Source organism: Herpailurus yagouaroundi, unplaced genomic scaffold, assembly GCF_014898765.1.
Source record: "Herpailurus yagouaroundi ecotype Mexico unplaced genomic scaffold, PumYag 28, whole genome shotgun sequence".
Taxonomy (NCBI): domain Eukaryota; kingdom Metazoa; phylum Chordata; class Mammalia; order Carnivora; family Felidae; genus Herpailurus; species Herpailurus yagouaroundi.
The window spans coordinates 64,738,896-64,762,267 of record NW_024412376.1 but is presented as its reverse complement, the minus strand read 5'-3'; the positions used below and the strand labels follow the sequence as shown (position 1 = coordinate 64,762,267).

Genomic DNA, 23,372 nt, shown 5'->3' with positions numbered 1-23,372 from the left:
TGAATATACATTTGTGGATTTCAGGAGAGACATTTTTGTCATATTAATAAAATGATTTTAATCATATTCCACATTAGTCTTCTTTCTACCTAAAGGCATATACAGATGTTTGGGCCAATAAACAGTACATGCAAAACCAATATCACTTCAGTGTCGTGTGGCACCATACCACTAACTATAAAAGAGGAAGGATACAGGAGGAAAAAAGTCACACCAAATTCCTCCTCTAATCAAAGGGGAGAAGTCTTGCGTTCCACTTAATGCTCACCCACACAGAGCAGCACCATAACTATAGCTCTCAGATCCAGTATATACCCACCCCCAAAGCAAATTTATCACGGCACCATGTTTAGAGGTGGAAATCATCGGTCATTTCTGAATGACATCCCAGTCCCTTGTGATTTTAAATCCACTGGGCAAAACTGATTCCAGAGCAGACTATGGAAGCCATCTGGCAGCAGCCAGGAAGTGGATGAGCATGCAGGGTCGCCAGGGTGGAGCACAGAGCTTACCTTGAACTCCTTCTCTATGTTGGCCAGCTTGGCCAACTCATTGCTGAGCTCCAAGGCGGTGAGCACTGGGTCCTCGCTAGACAAGGACAGGTACGCTGGGCTGGCCAGCCCCTTGTAGGCATTGATCCTCGAGCGTGAGTGGCTGAAAGAGTCGTGCCTCTGCTTCTCCATGCAATCTCCGCATTTGCAAAAATAGTCGTGTGGCCGCTCGATCCTGGCACCCTTCATCAGTAGCATATGCACCACCTCGTATTTCTGGCAGTGCGCCGCCAGGATGATGGGCGTGATGTCGGGAGAGAAGCGTGTGCCGTCCTCGTCGTAAGCATAGAAGTCGTCGTCCTGCAGCTCCTGCTCACAGGGGCTCAGGGTCAGGCGCTTGCTGGCTGCGAAGCCGGGGTGGTTGAGGATAGCTTCCACGATGCGCACGTAGCCCTTGCTGATGGCAAGCAGCAGGGCGTCGCCGATTCGTGCCAGGTTTTCCTTCTTGAGCAGCAGCTCTGTCACCTCCAGGTGCTCGTTGCCCACGGCCAGCTGCAGCGCGTTCTGGCCCATGTAGTCCACGCAGTTGACGTTCAACGTCTTGGACTCCTCTAGCATCTTGCGCACCACGGGGATGTTGCCGTACTCAGCAGCGTCGAGGAAGCGCTCTTCCTCAGCTGTGAGGCTGGTACCCCGGTCATTGAACATGAAAGCGGGGCCCCGGACGGCCTGGCGCCGGCCCTTCTCCCGCATCACTGTCTTGCGCCTCAGAGATGGGCTTCCCTCCATGGACCTAATCAGCAGCAATGAAAAACAACTGTAGACTATTAGGGCATAGTGCTTCCTCCTCATACCTCGCCCTTCTCAAGTACACAGCACCTACAGCAGACCTGTGACCTGCGGGCAGCTCGGTCAGTTGCTAAGCAACGTGCCTGAAATTTACACCTGTACCTAATATGGGCTGCTTGAACCCAGAGAGGAGTTGGCTATCTATCACAACGAGGGTTCCTGTTCAGTAGAACATGGCATTCAGAAGAAACAATAATATAAACAATTTCCAGACATCTGTGCCTCCCTTGAGACCCTGGTACAGGTGGAACTCATTGGACCTTGTATAAATAACCGTACTGGTCCTAAAAGTCTTGAAAATGAAGGCCTAGCAGGTTCTTGGCACCAAAGCACTAGACTTTAAGGCTAAAGAAAGTAAATTTTTCAAGAATTAGGCCAGAAGAATCCTCTCAAGTCATTGCATATTTTTAACTAAATAAAATAATTGACAGGGGAATAAAAGCCTACTATTTAGGCCAAGGATCTTTCAGGATCTTTGTTATCTTTTTCTCTTAAGGGTATCCTTTCCCCACCCCCCCCCCAACAAAAAAAAAACGAGATTCATTTTTTTTCAATGACACAGGCAAGATTTAGCAATTATAAAATTAAAGCATCAATCTAAAACTTATTTTGTTGAAAACGTCTGTGACTTTGTAATAAGAGCCGTTAATTACCAATACTATATAATTGCCTGTTTGAACTAAAAGGAGATGGTATGATTTATGGTTTAAAAATCACTACTATTATTTTATGAATAAAGCAACTGGGCACTAATAGTATATCCAGAACAATGTGTACAAAATCCAAATACCAACCACATTTGTTGAGACTTAGTTGCACTATGAAAATGATCTCATTAATTGCTGTGTACAGTGACTGAGTTCACATTGTGATTTCTGTGATGCTGGGTAAATTCATTTCTTCGGACTTCCTTACCCCAGGTGTAAAATGGAAATTTACAAAGTGCTTCAGAGTTTTCTCATGAGCACATAAACAAAAATCTTTTTTAGAAGTTCCAAGTCTCTGAAAAATGATGCTAAACAATAGAATTTTTAACACTGTGATTACTTTTAATGTTTCAGTGGCTATTATTCTAAGTACAAATTTACATCTTTACCCAGCTCTAACATTCTTGCTGACTGAAATTCTTATGATCGACTTCCTTTAAAATATCTGTAATTTTTGTTTTCTGTGCGAGTTGCACCAAAAGTACCAGTTGAAACTCTTTCCACATTATCCACTTTTAAGGCAAATAAGAATGACAAGTTAAAAGTGAATGGCTGGGGAAAAAAGGATTTCTTTCTATAATATATATTCCAGAAATACTTTCCACCATTGATAAAACAGTATTCACAGAGTCAGGGGTTGAAAACTAACTAGCGAGGACTCTATTCTCCCTGGGAGTCTGGCGGTGGACTTTAGGGAACAGGAGAACTCAGAGGCATCTACCAGCCCCTACTCAATTCTCACTTCTGCCGGCCTCAAACCAAGAGAGAAACACAGAAGGCACCAGCAGATGTTTCCCATATGGAGACCAAAGGAATGTGGCCAGGCAAACCTGGGACTACACAGGTGACATATCCAAAGAGGTCCGGAGAGGCTTGTTAACTCCCAAGGACAAGAGGGCTATGACTGGCACCCCGTTCTAACTGCTCAACTAGTGTCAGGTGATCAACTTTTAAAAATTAAATAAATATAGCATTTTTATATACACACCTTTATAAATTTACACATTTATGTACACATATGTATATACATAAATATATATGTATTTGTAGCAATTTCTAGAAAGCAATACAAGAGGCTTTTAACCATAGTTATACTGGGCTCTGAGCAGTGGAACTGAGGAGCCATAGGGGAAGGGAGATTTTTGCTTTTCACTTATACCCTTCTGCACTTTTTGAATAGTTTTAACCACAGTTTGACTATTTTTACTAAAAAATAAAATTCATTTTTTGATGTTTATTTTAACCCCTTAGTTGACAAAAATTTTTAAGTAAATGTACATATTGGCAACCATTGCATTATAATCTTTCTGAAGCTAAATAAATGCCATATTAGTGGGATATGGATGTATGTTGTGTAGGGTAGCATGCAGAGTGAGGTTGTGAGTGTGTGGTGTGTGTGTAGGAGACAAGGAAGTGCAAAGCTGGGTGTGGGGGTGTTGTGTGTATATATGTGTGTGTCTGTGTGTGTTGGTATGATGATGATTTTTAGGTGGGCAAGAACTGGGAAATAGCATTCACTGAACTGCATGGAAGAAAACTTTGTTTCAAGATCAAACTATGACAAGGGTTTTAAACAAATCTTGCAAAAACTTTCATTGTAGTAGTTGAGTATGTTTTATTACTATTAATGGTACTGACTTCATTAAGTTAGTATTTATACTATGAAGCTACAAACTGGAACTCTTCAAATGTCTAGAATCTCCATACAGTATAAAAGATGAATTCTGAGCTTACCAAAGACAATATATTGACATTTTCTATAATACAGAATATATATGCAGAGTATATATGTCTGAAGAATTCCAATCTCTACTCAGGTTATCGTTGGGGAAATAAACTCATTATTAAAGTGCTACCTCTTAATGGAAAGGTCTATTTAGTGATTGCTATCTAAAAAGAAAATCACTTATAAAAACCCCACCTTTTCTCCCCAAAGAGTTGATGTGAAAATACCAGAATATGATACTTCAATGAATTTTTCTTTGCATTGCTTAGTACTCGAAAGTTTTTTTCTTAGAATTTCTCCCTCTTTAAGAACCACTATCTCCATATTGTATATTTGAGCTGAAACGTGGGATTTTAGTACTATACAACGCAAGTCACATGAGTCATTTTGATGTTGTCTTTAAAACATTCTAACACTGTTAAGTGTGAAGTCATATTTCTGAATTAGAACAAATTATACGGCTATTTCAAAATAAAAGAGCTGATCTAATGCTACTTCATGGTAAATCCACATAGCAAGTATCTTTCTTTCTTTCTTTTTTTAACTTTTCTTACAGTATTAAGACAAGCTTCATTAATCTGGAATGATAGAATGGTATGAGCCACATTGAATGCAACTCATCCACAATTCATAAACATGGCTCCAATCTCAGCTAGTTTTGACAGGGCATCTCCTCTAGCATGAGAAATAAGGAAGAAATGTGGGTGAATGGAAGAGAATGCTTCACTTTAGTAATACTAACACTAAAATCATTTTTCCAGACATTTCTTACCTTCGGATCCCCACCCAATGGCCTGACTCATTCAGCACTGCAAGGGTACATTGTGCAGGGCCTTCTTTCTTGTAAAAGCATTGGAGTACCACTGACCTAAACCAGATGCTTTACAAGTCCCTGTGCAAGCTCAGACTGATAGGGATGTCTGGTAATATCTGACTGCTATGGACTGAATTGTGTCCTCACACAAATCCATATGTTTAAGCTCGAACCCCAGTGTGATGTCATTTGGGGATGAGGCCTTTGAGAGGTTTGGAAGGTAATTATGATTAGATGAGATTATGAGGGCAGAGTCCTCATGATGGGATCAGTGCCCTTGTAGGAAGAAATAACAGAGAGGGTTGCCTGGATGACTCAGTTGGTTAAGGCTTTGACTTTGGTTCAGGTCATGATCTCACAGTTTCTGGGTTTGGACCCCATGTCAGGCTCTGTGCTGACAGCTCGGAGCCTGGAGCCTGCTTCAGATTCTGTGTACCTCTCTCTCTCTTTGCCTCTCTCTCTCTCATAAACATTAAAGAAGAAGCAGAAGCAGAAGCAGAAGCAGAAGCAGAAGCAGAAGCAGAAGAAGAAGAAGAAGAAGAAGAAGAAGAAGAAGAAACAGAGAGCTCTCACATTCCTTCCTTCCCTCACTCTCTCCCTACCTCAAGTCAGAAGAGAGAACTCTCACTAGAACCTGACCATACTGGCACCATGATCTTGGGCTGCCAACTTCCAGAACCATAAGAAAAAAAAACACTTCTGTTGTTTAAGCCACCCAGTCTATAGTACTTTGTTGATAGCCCACGCTGAGTAAGACGGTGATGATACATCTTAAGGAAAAAAATTTTTTTTTCATCCTTTATGAAAGAAATTTTGGGTTCTTGTTACTTCTCCAAACACTTAAGCAAATAAAAAGTTCTTTCTAAAAAATATTTTGGTGTATCCAAAGGCAACCCTTTGCTCCATTCCATTCAGAGGCAAAAATACAAGTAATACTCCTCAGGTTTCATAACTTTGACATCAACTCATCTGACTTCAAACAGTGTTTCTCTAAGTGAGGGCCACCCACCCCAGGATCACTTGGAGCTCCTATTAAAATGCAGATTGCTAGGCCTCATTTTAGATGAACTAAATCAGAATCTTTCAGGGGCGTGGCTCTGGAATATATATTTTATTTTATTTTATTTTTTTTTTTAATTTTTTTTTTCAACGTTTATTTATATTTGGGACAGAGAGAGACAGAGCATGAACGGGGGAGGGGCAGAGAGAGAGGGAGACACAGAATCGGAAACAGGCTCCAGGCTCCGAGCCATCAGCCCAGAGCCCGACGCGGGGCTCGAACTCACGGACCGCGAGATCGTGACCTGGCTGAAGTCGGACGCTTAACCGACTGCGCCACCCAGGCGCCCCGGGAATATATATTTTAAATGAGCATTCTTTGCAATTCCTATGCACAGTAAAGGTTGGGAACCTAAAAACATAAAAACAATGACATTATCCTGGATCAACAACCCCAGACTATGAGGCCTTTTAAACATCTGTCACACTGGCCCTGCCAAAAGCAAAGCTGAAACAACACATGTGAGCAGTGGAGCCTGAGGGACAAATGGCCTTACATTTAGGTTCCCTATGTTTTACTAACATGTCACATTTCATGTCCAGGAAGCAAGTCACATGAATCACAGCAAGTAAGAAGCCTGTAAAATGCCTCACCAGTGACCATTTAATGTCATGCCCTTCCCTGTTTCAAGGATTTATATTTTTAAAAGGTTACTAGGCCTTCTTCAAAACTACATTTAACAGGTTAAAGAGGTTGTCCATTATTGTATCCATTTACTATAGTCATCCTAGAATTGTGTATTAATAGGCCTCTCTCTCCAGATGAGTTTGCTTCCTCTACTCTAGTAATATATAAACTGTATATAACCCTTGCCTTTTTTTCTTTTTTCTTTTTTTCTTTCTTTCTTTCTTTCTTTCTTTCTTTCTTTCTTTCTTTCTTTCTTTTGCCCAGGAAATCTAGTAATTTAGTTTAGATCTAAAAGTTCTCAGTGACCATCACTATTCTACCCCAGATTTTTGGTACAGTCTTTCCCTTCCTCCTAAATGATTTTTCATATAGATATAAAATGAATTATCCTATGTACCATGTGTTTTAAAGCTATTATATGGTTATATTAATTCTTTTTTAAAAAATAAAGTATTAATAAATACTCCTTCATATTGTGCACATATTCTTGGATGGTCAGGTCATGCTTTATTTCTCATTATCTAGTGACCCACAGGGAGTAAGTATTCAATAAATATCTGTTCCACTGAGTTTCCAAATCTCCTTCCAGGCTCTGTCCTCTCCTTTGACCTCATATCCCATATGTACAATTATGTATCCCCTGGTCACTCTAAAATGTCCCACCTCACCCTCTCCCTTAACCAGCACCCCCTCCTAACATTTGCATCTCAGGCTGGTTATTCAGGTTTAGCAATTTTAAGGTCATCTATGACTCACCATCTTGATGTTATCAGAGTTCTGAAGCTTTTCCTTTGATATTTATTGAGTACTTACCCCCTGTGGGTCACTAGATAATGTACTGGACCCTCCCTTCCAATTCTCATTGTCAGCACCATCTTCCAGATCTTTAACCAATCATATTTGGATTATTACAACAGCTTTCCAACAGAGATGGCATGAGGGAAGGCTACTACTAAACTTTACTGGGTACTTGGTATATATATATACACATATATATATGTTTTTGTACGCTATCATATTTAATTCTCATAACAATGTTATGAAGCAGGTATTATTTCCCTTTCATAGATAAGAAAACTGAGATTTAGAAAAATTGCCCATGGTAATACACATAGAAAAATGCAGATCTGGGCTTCAACTTGAGGTCTGTCTGACTCCAGATTCTTTCCAGTACCATATGCTGTTCTTGATTTTCTTCCTTGTACGCCACAGCCATCCCAGCATCTTGCTCTTTTTAAACTCTGCTTTTACTCTCACACTTCTCTTAGACAAGAACAGCAAACAAAATAGAATTCTCCAGTTGACTTTCAAGGATGCTGACTAGTCAAACTTGTTTTCCTTGCTCCTCAGATTCATTCTTCACTGTCCTATAAACATATTATCGTGCTTATTTCTATACTATCAAGGGTATTTCTATACCATCAAGGGTATTTTTGGAAATATTAGCAAGGTGCTTTTCTCTTTTGTCTTTCCAAAAACAGTGTCCTCGCCCTGGTTGACCTTACTGTGGGGATAGCAGGGGAGGTGGAGGGGTGTGAGTGGTTAGAGTTAGGTGCCTATGTTTCGGAAGAAGTAGAGAGCACAAATTTTAGAGGAGTGCAAAGAGAAATATCAAGGTAATTTTCAGCTTTTTGCAGGAAAAAGAGGAGTTTTCATGCAGAATTTAGGAAAAAGAGAAATTGTCTTGAGGAAGGATTTTCTCTGTTCCTTTATTTCTGTAATTAGTTCTGAAGGAACCTGATCAGAGAATGCTCTCATCAGGCAGACAAGATAGCTCTCCCACTTTTGACAGCAAAGCTATGATACTTCCTGTCCTGACAGAAGAAAGAAATAATAGAGGGGAAGGAAAAGTTAAGATGTGGATCCAAGAAAGTGAAGAACCACTGAAGGCAGGAGATCTGGGACAGCCCAGCCTGATTAAGTAGGGAATGGTGTGGGCTTTCTCAAGCTACCCTCAGTTCCCCTGTGGTGCAACCCGGCACTGAGAACCAGAGAGCCTGCTCCCAGACTAGGACACCACTAGTGCTGTAAGCTCTATTAGAGCTCTGTAGCTCATGGGAGCTGAACTGAAACCATATACACCAAGGAGCATATCTGGGTTATAACAAAGGCAAGTTACCAAGATCAAGTTATTTTCACTGACAAGCAGCATCCGAGCAGACAATGAACATTGCCCAGAGACCAGAAGCATCAGACAACTCTTTCTTTCCTCAAGGGAACACATAAGCTCCCTTCCCCAGTGCCCAGGCGCTACAGAGGAAGCAGGAAGGTGGCTGTTTGAGATTCTGAGTTACTTTATCCAAGTGAGAGGCTATTTATTAAAAAGAAAAATCACTTTATCATATCAAACTAGGATCAATGACATTGGCTTCACAGCATCTCTACAGAATGCCCTCACCTAGGAGTGTATACATAAACCATAAAGAGACTATGCCCCCTTGTAGGGATTGGGGGGAAGAATTAGTAAGAAAATGTCCCTTAGATATAAGCTCAGGGCACAAGGAGACATTGTTAGTTGACTTAATCCCTGTGATAATGTAGACCAAGTCTTCCCTCTTGTTAACTCACATAACTGCTTAATTGATTAATTAACTTAATTAATTTATCGATTGCTTAATTCACTTGTGGAATGAGAATAAGTATCTGTTTAGCAAGCAAAGCAAAAACAAAAACAAAATTTAAAAAACTAATTTAAACCACACATTGGACAATTGGTTCATTTTTTTTCCTCTCCTGGTCAGCAGGTAGGAGACTCAAGGGAAAGACCTGTTACAGGTAGATTATAGGAGCTGCTCATCCAAGTTGTTCTGGTTTCTTGACCCTGCTACACCTACACTTCTAAAACAAACAAAAGGCTGTTCTTTTTGTTTCTATCCTTAGGCCTACTCACATTTCTGCCCAATTGATCCAAAGTCTATAGACAAAGAGATTCAGACAGAATGGTAAGTAACTTCCTCAAGGTCACTAAAGGATAAAGAAGAGAGCTCAGAGGTCCTCTCCCAGGCTTTTTATTCTCTACCATGCTGTCTCCAGGGAATAAGAAAAAGATGAATAAAGGTTGCAAATCAAAATAACGTTATTAAAATGTATGCTTAGCTTATGTTTGGGAACATTTGGGTTCTATAAAGAACAGCTTCAAAAATTGCTCTTCAGATTGAATCACAATCTCTTTAGCACTCATCAACAAATGAACATTATTAAAGAAGTCAAATCCTTTACTGAAATAAAGAAACAGTCAACTACTCAATCCATCTAGCAAGGAAGCAAGCAGAGTAATAACACCACCAATGTGAGCCAAAGCAATGAGAATAACACCCAAGTTGTTTTGACTAAGCAGTTCACCACTCTGAAGAAAGTGAATGTGCCAACCAGCCAGGATCCAGTCTGTAATTCTGTGAAGGCCAAGAAGAGCAGAAGGAGCCACAGAAGATAAGTAGTGAGAAAAGCTCAGAGAGGGAGGGAAAGTGTTAGAGAGCAACCACCATGTCACAGTGTCGGGGGTGGTGATAATTGGAAGTGATGATGAGGGCGGGAAGCAGCAGGCACTGACAAAGGACAAGAAAGCCAGACAGGAAAAGTCAAAAAGTAGACAAACCCCATAGTCCCCCTGGCAAGCAGGCAGCTGTCAGTCAATGTCCTGCCTCCGGAGACACTCAACATCTACATAGCACGGTTTACAAGTGAGTGTGCTAGCAAGGAGGAAAGGGTGTCTCACAAACAGCCTCAAGAGTGTCACCAAAAACACGTTTTGAAAATCTCTTAATATATGTATTTGTAGAGGGCAAGAAGTGGAGTGGGAGATACTCTGAACTTCAGTAGCCCCCAGGGGCACCAGTACTCAAGGCTAGAGGAAGGCAGCCCCATCTGTTTAACTGTTTGGTATACAGGGTCCAGGGCTACGGGCAGTCCCAGGCCCCACACCGCCTACTGCTGAGCCCACATCTACTGACATCACAAACAGCTCAATAACATATTATCACAGTAGCAACCAAACCAACAAGATGAGGAGCTCCATTTAAGAAACAGGAAAGCACAGCTTTCACTTCTAAGGATTCTCATTGCAGGCAAAAATTAATAGGTAGCAATTCCAGCACTTACAAGTCTGGAGAGATATCTGGGTCTCCACAGTAATTAATTTCCTGACAGTTTCTGTTGGCCTGTGCTATATTCAGAATACTCTAGGTATGAGTTTAATAAATCTATTAGACAATGCTAATTTGGGTATATGCCCTAATCGCTAAGTCAGAGACAAGAAGCTGTTGTATATTTAAGGAGGGAAGCTCCAATCTCCTCTCTTTGTCACCTTCCCAGTCATCCTTCTCATGAAAGCTCTTTGCCAGACCCCTCAACAGCTAAAACCAGAAAAACAAAAAGGCCATTTAACAGTGTGTTCCTTCCTCTAGAAGTTCAGTGCAGGCAGAGGTGAAGACCCCTAATCATTGCCTGCATGATTTGATAATACTTCTAAACGCATGTGCCTTCTGGAACTTAGATGCTTCTGCTTCCAGGAACTATATTTTGTGTATAACTCTGTTAGCTGTTAAACTGACTATTACTTTGTTTTGTGATTGTCTGCTTTCATGCCTGGCTCTTCAGTAACATCTGTAAGAGCAGAGACTGCCTTTCTTTATCTATAAAGAGATAAATGCCTGGCTTTTAGTACATGGCTGGTGAGTATCCATCTATCGGAGCCATGACTGCACAGATGCATGAGTGCTGAAACCCCCTGACTGAATACCCAGGGCACAAACAATCTTCTCCTCCAGGCTAAAGAAAACCTTTGGTCACACACGATAATGTGCAGAAATAGTGGTGGAGGAGAATTAGAATAATTTTCTTATTAAAAAAAGTAATGAATAATACAAAATATTAATCAGAAGTTAAAGTAAACAATTATTCTTTCAAAGCAGATTTCTGCTTTATCACATTTAATTCTTAGTGATACCACAAAAAGTATCTGATGAACTCCACATCTCTTGATTTTGATATTAAAATTATGTTTGTAAGATAATATGGGGGCACACCAAGGATAAAACTTAGAATTGATAACCTCTAATAATGAAGCTTATTTATAAAAATAAACTCTTTCACAATACTCTCTAAAACTAATGTTTATTATTTCAGGAACATTAAATGACAATGAAATTAGAATTCAAATGAATTCAATGTATAATTGAACAGGAATTGAGATAAAACAAACTCAATAATAAAATCAAAAACTTCTACTGACCCAAGAGAAGTTCATATTTGGCTATTTAAATATATTAGATGCTATTAGATGTATTATATTATATTATATTTATTATTATTCTATACATAGCTTTATATATATATATAACATAAACATAAATAATATATGTTTTATATATAGACCTTTAATATTACTAGAAGCAAGGGATCTGGTTTTCTATCACTATCATCTATATCCTAAATAAAAAATCTGAGGTTTTTGGATGCTTGCTCCTGCCTCATCACCCTCAACCTACTTTTCAGCAGAGAACCCATATGCATCAGTACTATTTGACAAAACGTAATCAGAAATGCAAAACTGGTATAGAATATTAGCATTGCCATGCCCTTTCCTTAATGGGTCATATACTTGTGAACACTTAAACCTCATTTTTTAAAAAGGTCTAAGACCAAATCCGTACTGTCACCTATTATTTGAATAGTGCAAAGAAGGAAAGTTTTATTTTTTAATAGGGGATTTTTTTTATGACTAGGTAACTGTAGACAAACATCCTTGACCTAGATGCTAAATTAAAGACAAAACACTATCATAATCCTAAATATTCTCATAAAGTCACTGCTGAGCCCCATATGCACAAGTGTGAGGTTGTCCACCCATGGTTCACAACTCCAGATCTTCTATCTGGGGCCAGACTCCTACATGCTCACCCTGCACAGACCACTAATCTGTTTCCCCTGCCAGACTTCTACTGCACAGTGTTGATAAGGAAGACTGTTGGTCAAGAAAAGAGCCTTCCGCCTCAGAAGACTGCTAAGCAGCCATTCACCATTACCGGAGCATGCCACCCCCCCCCCCCCCCAGGAGGCAATCTCAATCCTGAGGCAAGAAGTTAAAAGTATTCCTTCCTACCAAGAGCCTAGTAGCCCAATAAAAACAGGTTTCTTCCTCCCGTTATATTTCTTGTGGTGTTTTATTTCCTACCGTCAAATGTGGTAAGGATTTATGGGATTGTAGGCAAAAGCAAAGCTCAAAGGTTAAGAATACTGAGAGAGAGAGGAGGGGTGGGGAGAGAGAGAACAGACAGACATTTGTTATCCTAGGGCAGTAATAAAAAAATCCCTAAAATTCTAACTCCACCATAAAATGATGCTCCAGTCCTAGTCTAGGATCCTCTCACCACTTTGATAATAAGAAAGAGAAAACCATAAATGATATTTGGCAGGAGGTCAATTACATCTTGAGATATTCTTTCCTCCTTTTTGTTTCCATTCTTAGTCCTCCTACTTAGCTTACAAACTTTCTCAAGTTGATCGGCCATCAGCAGTCAAATTGAAATGATGAACTAATTGGATCTCATAAATGAATTAATACTAATTAGTAGTGTCCTGTGTCATTCCTCCCAGGAGTAAATGCATTTTTAAATTTCTCTGAGGAAGAGAAAAAAGCTGAACCCAAAGGAGGCCAAGGTGTGAACAGCACAGTGCTAAGAGCCTAGAGATTTCAAATGACCTGGGGCTGCTATGAATTAGAGGTCACACTTCAGCTTCAGTTTCTCAATTTGTAAAAGAAAAGACTGGGTTAGATAAAATCCTTTGCAACTCAAAAGTTCTATTTTTTTTTCCAAAATATTCTATATTAGTTAAATTCAGGAAGTGTGGTACTAAGGTGACTTTAGGTGGGGGAGTTCAGATGACCTTCACATCACACTGTATAGGTTACCAACTATGCCATCTGCCCAATAAAATCAGACATGATTAAGAATATTCTTCCTTCTGCAATCTTGGCCTGTTAATAGCACAGTTTTCATTGGGGCTTAAAAAACACATGAGACACAATTATAGGGATATTTGGTTTCAAGATGATGGAACAAAGGCCTCTCTTCCCCTTTCTCCTCTCCAAAACTACCCCCTTAAATATCAAGGAAAACAAAGAAAAGTAACACAAATTTCACCTTCCATGGAACTGGAAGACACTTGTAGCATCTCCAACTACACAATGCATGAAGTTGGAAAGAAGATGAGTTGGAAGAAAAGGAAATGATTTAGTGGGGATAAGGAAGGTCCAACTAGAGTGCCTATAACAAGAAGCAAGCTAATCCACTCTGCTTGATGCCAGAAAAGCCCAGAAATGGAAGACAAAAGAAATACCAGCAAGTAGAGATGAGGCAGGAGCCCAAAATAGGGGGATTTGGCTGAAAGTCTATATACAGAGTAGGTAGAAACTCTTTCCCCAGATTTCTACCCCCTTACAGATATGATCAAGTGACAACCCTCACCCCTGTAATACAGATAGGATGTGAAATCTCCAGAAATAGAAATAGAGAGCTCTAAATGTGGGGATACCAGGCCCAAGGGAGGGCAGGCACTAAGAACAGGGGATCCCTTCCCAGTTCCAGCATGAAGTATTATATAAACACAAATTGCTGCTTTTGTTGGGACACACTTTTGGCAGCACTTTCTCTGAAGAAAAACTAAACAGAATCTTCTTTTCCAGAAGTCTTTCTTTTTTAAAGATAACACCACTGAGAAATCTAATGATTTTGTGCACATGTTAATTTCAACAAGAATTGATTTGTCTTTCTTTTATTAAACATTTTTAAAATTTGTATTTATTTTTGAGAGAGAGACAGACAGAGAATGAGCAAGGGAGGGGCAAAGAAAGGGGGAGACACAGAATCTGAAGCAGGCTCCAGGCTCTGAGCTGTCAGCACAGAGCCCCACACAGGGCTCGAACTCACGGACCACAAGATCATGACCTGAGCTGAAGTCAGACGCTCAACCGACTGAGCCACCAGGCGCCCTGGGAAAATCCTTTTTAAACTTCATTGTATTTTTAAGAATAATTAAGTATTTTGATGTCAAACTTTCTATTTAATTATGATAACCATATTTTTAAAATATATTTTTAATGTTTATTTATTTGGGGGGGAGGGGCAGAGAGAGAAGGAGACACAGAATCCGAAGCAGGCTCCAGGCTCTGAGCTGTCCACACAGAGCCCGACACAGGTCTTGAACCCATGAACCATGATCATGACCTGAGACAAAGTTGGACACTTAGCCAACTAAGCCACCTCGGTGCCCTGATTCTTCTTTCTTAAAGTAGACTCATCAGGTGCCTAGGTGGCTCAGTCGGTTAAGTGTCTGTTGATTTCAGCTCAGGTCATGATTTTACGGTTTGTGGGATCCAGCCCTGCATCGGGCACTGCACTGCCAGCAAGGAGCCTGCTTGGGATTCTCTGTCTCTCTCTCCCAATTTCTCTCTCTCTATCTATCTCTCTCTCTCTCTCTCTCTCTGCCCCTCCCCCACTCATGCTCTTTCTCTCAAAATAAATAAACTTAAAAAAAATAAAAGGAGACTCATAAATTTCTCTCTTGATTTATCAAGTACTTTCCAACTGTGAATCAATTCTTCCCTTTTCTTGAAACTATCCTTCATCTTCTGTGTCCTCTATTTGCTACTCTTTCTCTCCACTCTCTAAATAACAACAAAAATTCCCTCAAAATAGGGAGTCAAGAGCTCTCTTTGTTTCTCTCTCCACACTTTCTTTGGGTAATATATACTCCCATCAGCCAGTAGATTCTCAAATTCTCTCAAGCTTTAAACTTTATTTCCATCTTCCTGCTTGACACCTCTATCAGAATTATCTGAAAAATCAGGCCCTCCTCTTTGTTCTTTTCTTTTCAACAATGGCATCAATGATCTTAGTTATCTAGGTCAAAATAACCAAGTCATCTCTGACCCTGCCTTCTCTTTAAACCCTTGTGGGCAGTTAGTTGCTTATTTCCATAGATTCTCTGTGTATTCTCTCTTCCAACCTTTCCATCGCCCTAGTACTACACTATTACAGATCCTAATCTCAGCCTGAACGGTTATGGTAGCCCCCTAATTTATTTATTCACATTCTGTCAACTGCCACTACAATCCATTCTGCTCTCAGACTGGCTTTAATCAAATTGCTGCAGCTTTGTAATCATTAGTGGCTCCCTTTTGCCTCCTCCTGGCAAGATCCTTATGTTAATGCCCAAACCAATGCATCCAGCTAAATCTCACTGCTCACGTACACATCCTATATGTTCTTTAAAAAAATTTTTTTTAAGTGTTTATTCATTTTTGAAAGACAGAATGTGAGCAGGGGAGGGACAGAGAAAGGCAGCGGGAGACACAGAATCTGAAGCAGACTCCAGGCTCTGAGCCATCAACACAGAGCCAGACGTGGGGCTTGAACTCACGAATCATGAGATCCTGACCTGAGCCAAAGTCAGACGCTTAACCAACTGAGCCACCCAGGAGCCCCGACATATTCTATGTTCTAACCAAACTCAATTAATATTCCTCAGACATGCCTAGCATTTTGAGGGGAGAGCTTCAATTAATTTATCATTCTGTCTCTGTCTCCTATCCTATCTTTTAAGGCCCCTAAAGGTTTCCTTGATTTCTGACTTTACATAGTGGGTCTCTCCTTTACACTTGATCCTTCATAGTTCCACCCTTGTGTGTATGTTTTTATGGTGCTTATTTTACTCTAATTCATAATAGCTCATGCCCAGTTTCATTTCCATCTCTCCTTCATGAAATTTTAAACTCTTTGAATGCAGAAAAATTGTCATACTCATCTTTGGGGTTTGCCGTACCTAACCTGCAGTTTGCACATGCAAATGCTTAAGAAATGTTTTTGAATCTGGGGCGCCTGGATGGTTCAGTAGGCTAAGTGTCCGACTCTTGGTTTTGGCTCAGATCTTGATCTCACAGTTTGTGAGTTTGAGCCCCACATCAAACTCATGCATCAAACCACATGGGATTCTCTCCCTCTCCTTCTCTCTCTGTCCCTCCCTGCTCATGCGTTCTCTCTCTCTCCCTGAAATAAATAAATAAGCTTTAAAAAAAAAGAAATGCTTTTGAATCGAAACTCATGAGAAGTACCTTCATATACCTTTTTGGAGTTTCATCAGATATTTAATAGCTAAGACTGAAAATGAAGTAATCTTGCCAATGACATTCTACTTGCTCCTAGGTTTGCAAACAACTGGGATAAAGAAAGTCTTGGTTTGAATCAATAGTTGAATCAAGAGTTCTATCAAAGGACTTTTAAAATTTCTTGTTAGTAATGTAACAGATGACATTCTTTCTCCTAAGTCAGTCTGTTTAAAACTCCCAGATGGAACACTGGAGCATGGAGCAGTGAAATGAGCAACAGGATTACCCTGAGGAATCTTTTTGGTCAAAGTGAGACTCTATCCTGAGCATCCTGGCTGAATTTTAAATTCAGCTGCTCTATTCTGCCTACTGAAAATGACCCTGGGGCTTTGAGAGACTGGTTGTCCTGCTCCAGTGCCAACATAGGGTTGCTGTGTTTGCTTTCTGAGCTGTTACATTCTTGCCATATTCTACTTGAAGGTGGAATAAAGAGCTGATTTCTGCTACAGATATCAAACTAGTGCCTGATGTTACAAAATGACAGGACTCAGACATGGAGAGCTTGCTGCCCTACCTCTCAAAGAAACATTTATTGTGTCCTTAAAATGACTGGGTCTTCTCAACTGCTTTACAAAGTAAACACACTACCACGTTTACTTGTTGAATTATGTAAAGTCAGAAAATGGGGGGAAAATGTTCTAATAGGGAAAAAAAGTCTACAGTGGAACTTGCTTCAGTGCTTTGTGTAATTGGCCTCAAATTTCAAAAGGCAAAGTGAGTAATCTCTGCTCCACCCTACTTTCTCAGATTAGAGTGCTGTGGTGTCCATTTAGTGTGGATTTAAGGTAAAAGAAAAATAAATAATCAAGAAATTGGTAAAAGGAAAAACAGACAATGTCTTAAAATCTTAGGGAGGCTGGGAAGCGAGCTGGCAGGGCTTTAATCCCTCAGGATATACCTTCCTTCCATTTCCTGGACCATTTCCTCTCCAGGCTAATCTTCAGCAGTAATTGAACATCAGGATGCGTCGCTCATTTTAAATCAGAACCCTTTCCTAGGCGATCTACTCCTAGCCACTGACTCTGGGTTTTATAGGCAAATCCGGCAGGGCCAGGAGCAGGCTCTGAGCGAGCAGAGCAATGCGAGATTAGGTCGGTCTGGAGGTCGCCGTGGAGGCCTGGGACCAGGGATGTGGCAGCTCGAGGGCGGCAGGGGGCACTGCATAACCTCGGTCCCCTCAAGTAGCCGGTTACCCGTCTTACCCCACCCAGACGGTTAGGGCTGCCCGCCACGTCTGACCTTAAGTTCTCTACCTAGGTCTGTGCGTTTTTCCTAAAAAAGACAGTAAGCCCTGTGGCACGCCCAACGTGTGGGACACGAGAAATGCCATGGACCCTATAAAACTAAGCACTCTCTTTTGCATCCTCTCTGCGTCTCGTAGCTGCTAAGGATGTCTCCAAGATCTGGAAATTAAGAAAAGTTGCTCTTTCTCACACACTACAGTGCCGGCATTTATCTTCCTTTAAAAAGAAAACAACTACTGACCCCGGGCCGCCTGGGAACTACAGCCAAAGTTGTCATTAAACAGTTCCTGCGGCTGCCCTGCGCCCACTCTCCCGTGGGGATTTGGCTTCAGTATGCCCCCAACTGTGAATGGACCGTCGAGAAACGGGGCGACCCGGCAAACCTACACTCACACTACGTAGAGCACACCTTCCTTCCCTTCCCTTCCCTTCCCTTCTCCCCGCTGCCCTTGCCCGGGCCTCAGACGGCGGAGAGCTTCGCGGGGGACACGGGTTCCCAGGGTGGTTCCACGCTGAGAAGCTGCGGGGGAGGGGGTCGGAGTTCGAGGGCGCGCCTGGCTTTGTGCAGACCTTCCCATTCTCCGACTTCCTAGGGTAAGCTCGGGGTGCATCTGCTGAGGGGTCCTAGCCTATGGGGCAGTAGTGCTTGTGTAGGAGAGGACGTGTCTGTTTGCTGGAAATTGAGTCTGGCGTCCGTGCTGTCCGTCCACGGGGCCGTTCCGTGCGCTTGAGCCGGGACAGAGCTCCAGCCACGCCTTCAGCGGCCCCCAAGTCCCTCCACAAAGCAGAACCAAGGGGACGAGCCCCGGACCGAGGTCCGCACCCCTACATCGCCCCGAACAGAACTGCCGTGCCGTGCCGTGCCGCGCCGGGAGGCGTTTTGGGGTCCCAGGCACTTCGCGGGTTGGCCGGGAGCGCGCCTTCCCGCCCCCTCCCCCCGCTGCCGCCCCGCCGGGCACTGCCCTCCCCAGGCGCGGGCCGCGGGCCGGCCGGGTACTCACATGTCCAGCCCGGGGGAGAAGCGCTGCGGGCAGTAGCTGTGCGCTTCCCGCTGTGAGGGCGCCGAGCGCGGCTCCAGCCCCCCGTTGACGCCCCTCCAGCCCCGCCGGCGGCGCTGCGGCTCCGAGCCTTCGTCCTCACCCTCCTCCTCCTCCTCCTCTTCCTCCTCCTCCGGCGCGGGGAAGGTCACCCTCGCTTGCTCCTTGCACTTCCTGACCTTGGTGGACATCGCGCTCGCCGCGGTCGGAGCGCGGGGATGCCGGCTGCCCGCCGCCGCCGCCGCCGCCGCCGCCGCCGCGCGGTCTGGCTGCGGCACCCCTTCCCCGCCGCCGGCCCCTCCGGCAGCCCCCGGCAGCCCCGGGCGGGAAATCTGCAGGAGAGAACGGCGCGGGGGGACGCCGAGCATTCAGAGGCGGGAGCCAAAACCCAGTCGCCGCCGCCGCCGCCCACCATGAAACCGTGGGAGCGGCCGCCGCGGCTGTGGCTGCGAGGAGGAAGCCCGGGGCCGAGTGGGGCGCTGGTGCTGGAGAAGGCTCTCCCGCCCGGCGGCCGCGGCGGCGGTGCCTCCCCCGAGCCCGGCTCCCGTCTCCGACAGCATCACTTGCTAGGACACTAACGTTACTCTGGGTGAAGGACAGAGAGGGAGGGAGGGGGAGAGGGAGGGAGAGCAGGAGGAGAATCAGTTCCTAACCGGACAGAGAGAGCTGGAGAGGAAACCAGATCAGCAGGTAGGGAGCGAGGAAATCAGAGAAACTTCCCTCCCTATTCTCCCATTTCTCTGCCAGGGGATTCAGAGCCCCTTTCCGTTTACAGAAGCAAGTTTCCTAAGGGAGAGAAAAGGGACTCATTTGGCTTGCTGTTAATTTTTCTGCAGTCGTATTTACCCAGTTCAACTCCAAATATTTTTCAGCAAACATCCCTTGTTCGATGCGTTACTCTAAGCCTTAGTTGAACCTGCAGAGGTTTGAGTACATTTCCTTGAGTGCCTTTGTACCCCAAGAACGGTAATGTTTAAATGTGCATGGTGCTTCAGGTTTGTTTGTGTGTGTGTTTTTAATGAATCTCAAAACCGTCTGACAAGATTTATTTACTTTCCAAGAAATATTCAGCAAAATTTAAAGTCTTCTTTTGAAAAGTTAAAAAACAGTACTAAATAAAACAAAAAATTTTCATTTTAAAAGTCAAAAGCAGTATTTTTTTTTCCTCTGGGAAAAAAGACTCATGGAATTTTAGTCAAAAGGAGACTTAAGGATCAAAGAATTTATCCCTTGTTTTAGAAATAAGAAAACTGAGGCCTAGAAAGACTGAGTAAACTAGTCATGGTAGGTAGTTTAGTGAGAAAACTCAGATTAGACTGAGTGTATTTCCAAGGCTCTCTATTGCCTTAAATATGCAGATTTCAATCAGGTCCAACTTGGAAGAATTACAAAAATACCAGACATGCTATGATGAGATAAAATAAGATATTCATTTTTAACTATATTCAATTATATTGTGTTTTTTCCAGGAGCAATTCTTCCCCCAAATTAACTAAAAACACAAATAAGGAAGTGTAGCTCTTTTGAATTTAATTCTTAAAAGTAAATATAATATTGTATGTTTTATTAAGTTGATAATAAATCTATGTTTAAGGAAACAATTATATTTATTTGTACATCTGAGACAGAAAATACAAGTATGTATTGTCTAATGCTTTACAATTGGAAGCACTTTTCCCACATGAGCACATGTAGAGGTGGGAGTATGCAAATCTTCACAATGTAAATCCCATCTGTGAAATATCCCAGAAGCAGGACTGCTCTCTGCACCCCAGTACCACGGCCTCAGTTCAGGCTCCCATCTACCTCCCTGCTATCCGTATGCAACCTTCCTCTCTTTGTGCCATTTCATTCTCCAAGCTATTACACAGACCATGCTCACAGCAAGTCTGATCGTGACTTGTCTCTGTAAAAGTCTCTGGTGGCTTCCCACTGCTTTCAGGTTAAAATCCAAATTTGGCATGCCCAGCCCTCCGTGGTCTGACCCTATTTCTTCACTCTCTCCTGGAACCCTCCCTCATACACATCCTAACTCCAATTACCCAGGACATCTCACTTACCATCCACATTCTAGACACTTCTCATTCCCCTGCCTTTGTCTGTGGTACTCCTGTCACTGAAATGTCTCTGTTGCCTTGTTCACCTGGCATACTTCTTTCTCCTAAAGACTTAAGTTAGATGTGGCCTCCAACCTGATGCCCTTTCTACATCCCAGGGAACTTCTCACAGCCCTTCTGCATACCACAATCTTACTACTAGTCACTTCATATTGAAATTAACTCTTTCTGTGCTTGTCTCCTCTTTAGATTGAATTCCTTGAGGATTTTTAGGGTTTTATTTACTTTGAGCCACTTGGAAGCTTATCTTTTTGTCTTTGCCATTTAGCTGGACAAGTTCCACCAATGTTTGTTGAATTAACTCATGAAGTCTACAGGATCTTTATAATTATGTACACAAGTTCATGAACTGCTCTTCTAAGGCTCTGGAGACAAGCATTTCAGGAATGCTGGAGTCACCAGGGTTTACTCTTACATACTATATCAGTTTGCTAGGGCCGCCATAACAAAGTATCAACAGACTGGGTGAAAAGTTATTTTCTGACAATTCTGGGGGCCAGAAGTCCGAGATCAAGATGTCGCCAAGGTTGTTTTCCTCTGACAGATCGCAGATGATCATCTTAACCCGTGTTCTTCCTCCTGTGCCTGTGTCCTAGTCTCTTATGAGGATACCAGTCATTTGAGCTAGGGCCCACCCTAATGACCTCATTTTTAACTTAATTACCTTTTTAAAGGCTCTGTCTTCAAATAGACATCCAGAGGTATTGGGGACTAGGACTTCAACATATGAATTTGTGTGGGGGGAGGGAGGGCGGCAAATTTCAGCTCATAACATAAACTAACTCTCCTGGTCTGAGGGAACTGCTCTTTCCAGAGTGCTAACGTTTTTATTTCTAAGGAGCATGTCCTTGGAATTGATGAAAACCCAGAGGAGAGGAAATCCGAAGAAAGTAGTTTCTTGAAGAGAGAGGAAATATGGACCTCCCTGGCATAAGCCAGCTTTATCTGTCTTATTTCCTTCTTTTGTAAAAGAGGGTCTATCACTGCATATATGTTATTAGCTATCTGTGTATTCATGAAATGAGTGTTTGCCTTACATACATTCAGAATCCATTACTCCTTTGGTGTGTGTGTGGGGGGGGGATCGTTATTCAACGTTCGGAAAATCCAACTGTTGAGGCAGATTATTTTCAAGAAGAGGTGGCCACTGAGGCATAAGTAAAGCATAATTTTCATGATAAGTCCAGATAAATTAAAAGTGACTGTTAACCTTATAGCAGAAGTTGGTCTCTAAATTTCCTCTTAAATATCTAAGAAACTGCTGTATCTTCTTCAAAATCTGTTCACACACTGTGGAAGGCTCCTGTTCTCTTTCACTGCCTCTTTCTTTCCCTCTCCCTCTCTCTCCCTTTTTGTGCAACACACCTAATAAGAAGACACTATTGAGCAGTAATTCTTGCACCCCGGGATAAAGGTTAGCAATTTTCTCAAGGGAGCAGAGCATGGGAACAGGTATAATGTTCCAAACAGTGCACAATTTTTCCTCCTTAAGAATAGAAGTTCTCTTATAAAGGGATTTTGCCTTGCTTTTTTTAAAAAAATAGAGTTTATTTTTTTAGAGCAGTTTTACTTTCACAGAACAATTGACTAGAAGGTACAGAGATTTCCCATATACCCTCTGCTCCATATATGCATAGTCTCCCCCATTATCAATCAGCTTTTCTCACCAAAGTGGCACATTTGTTAAAATTGATGAAGCTACATTAAAATATTATTATCACCCAGAGTCAGTTTTTATTACAGTTCATTTTTCGTGTTGTACATTCTGTGGGTTTGGACAAATTTAAAATGACATTTATCCATCATACAGAGTAGTTTCACTGCCCTAAAAATCTTCTGTGCTCTGCCTATTCATCTCTCCTCCCTCCTAACCCCTGCCAACCACTGATCTTTTTATTATCTCTATAGTTTTGCTTTTTCCAGAGTATCATATAGTTGGAATCATAGAGCATGTAGCCTTTTCATTGCTTTCTTTCACTTAGCAACATGCATGTCAGTTTCCTCCATGTCCTTTAATAGCTTGAGAGTTCATTTCCTTTTAGCACTGAGTAATATTCCACTGTCTGGATGTGCAACAGTTTCTTTATCTACATACCTACTGAAGGGCCTCTTGGTTGCTTCCGAGTTTTGGCAATTATGAATAAAGCTGTTAGAAACATCCATATCCATGTCCATTTTTGTGTGGACATACATTTTCAACTCCTTTCATAGATACCAAGGAGCATGTTGCTGGATCATAGGGTAAAAGTATGTTTAGTTTTATAAGAAACCTCCAAACTGACTTCCAAAATGGCTGTATTACTTTGCATTCCCACCAGCATGAATGAGAATTCCTGCTTCTCTACATGCTCACCAGCACTTAGTGTTGTCAGGGTGCTGGATTTGGGCCATTCCAAAAGGTAGGTAGTGGTATCTCACTGTTTCGATTTGCATTTCCCTAATGACTACGGTGTTGAGCACCTTTTCATATGCTTATTTGCCATGCGGATTATCTTCTTTGGTGAGGTGTCTGTTAAGATCTTTCACCCATTTTTA

At 42.1% G+C, this 23,372-nt stretch overlaps 1 protein-coding gene across 3 annotated transcripts in view; it reads right to left on the bottom strand.

Moving 5' to 3' along the window:
• TRPC3 (transient receptor potential cation channel subfamily C member 3) overlaps positions 1–18,984 on the bottom strand; it is a 73,132-nt gene extending 54,148 nt beyond the window's left edge. For 2 of the 3 annotated variants that reach the window (XM_040474650.1, XM_040474654.1), the window contains exons 1-2: positions 18,685–18,984; positions 513–1,284 (exon numbers count right to left, since the gene is read on the bottom strand). In XM_040474650.1, coding sequence (XP_040330584.1) covers positions 513–1,284; positions 18,685–18,911 — 999 coding nt within the window. In that variant the 5' untranslated portion in view covers positions 18,912–18,984. The remainder of the gene's footprint in view (positions 1–512; positions 1,285–18,684) is intronic. The other variant, XM_040474652.1, reaches the window with a different exon arrangement.
• Between the last annotated feature and the right edge of the window lie 4,388 nt (positions 18,985–23,372).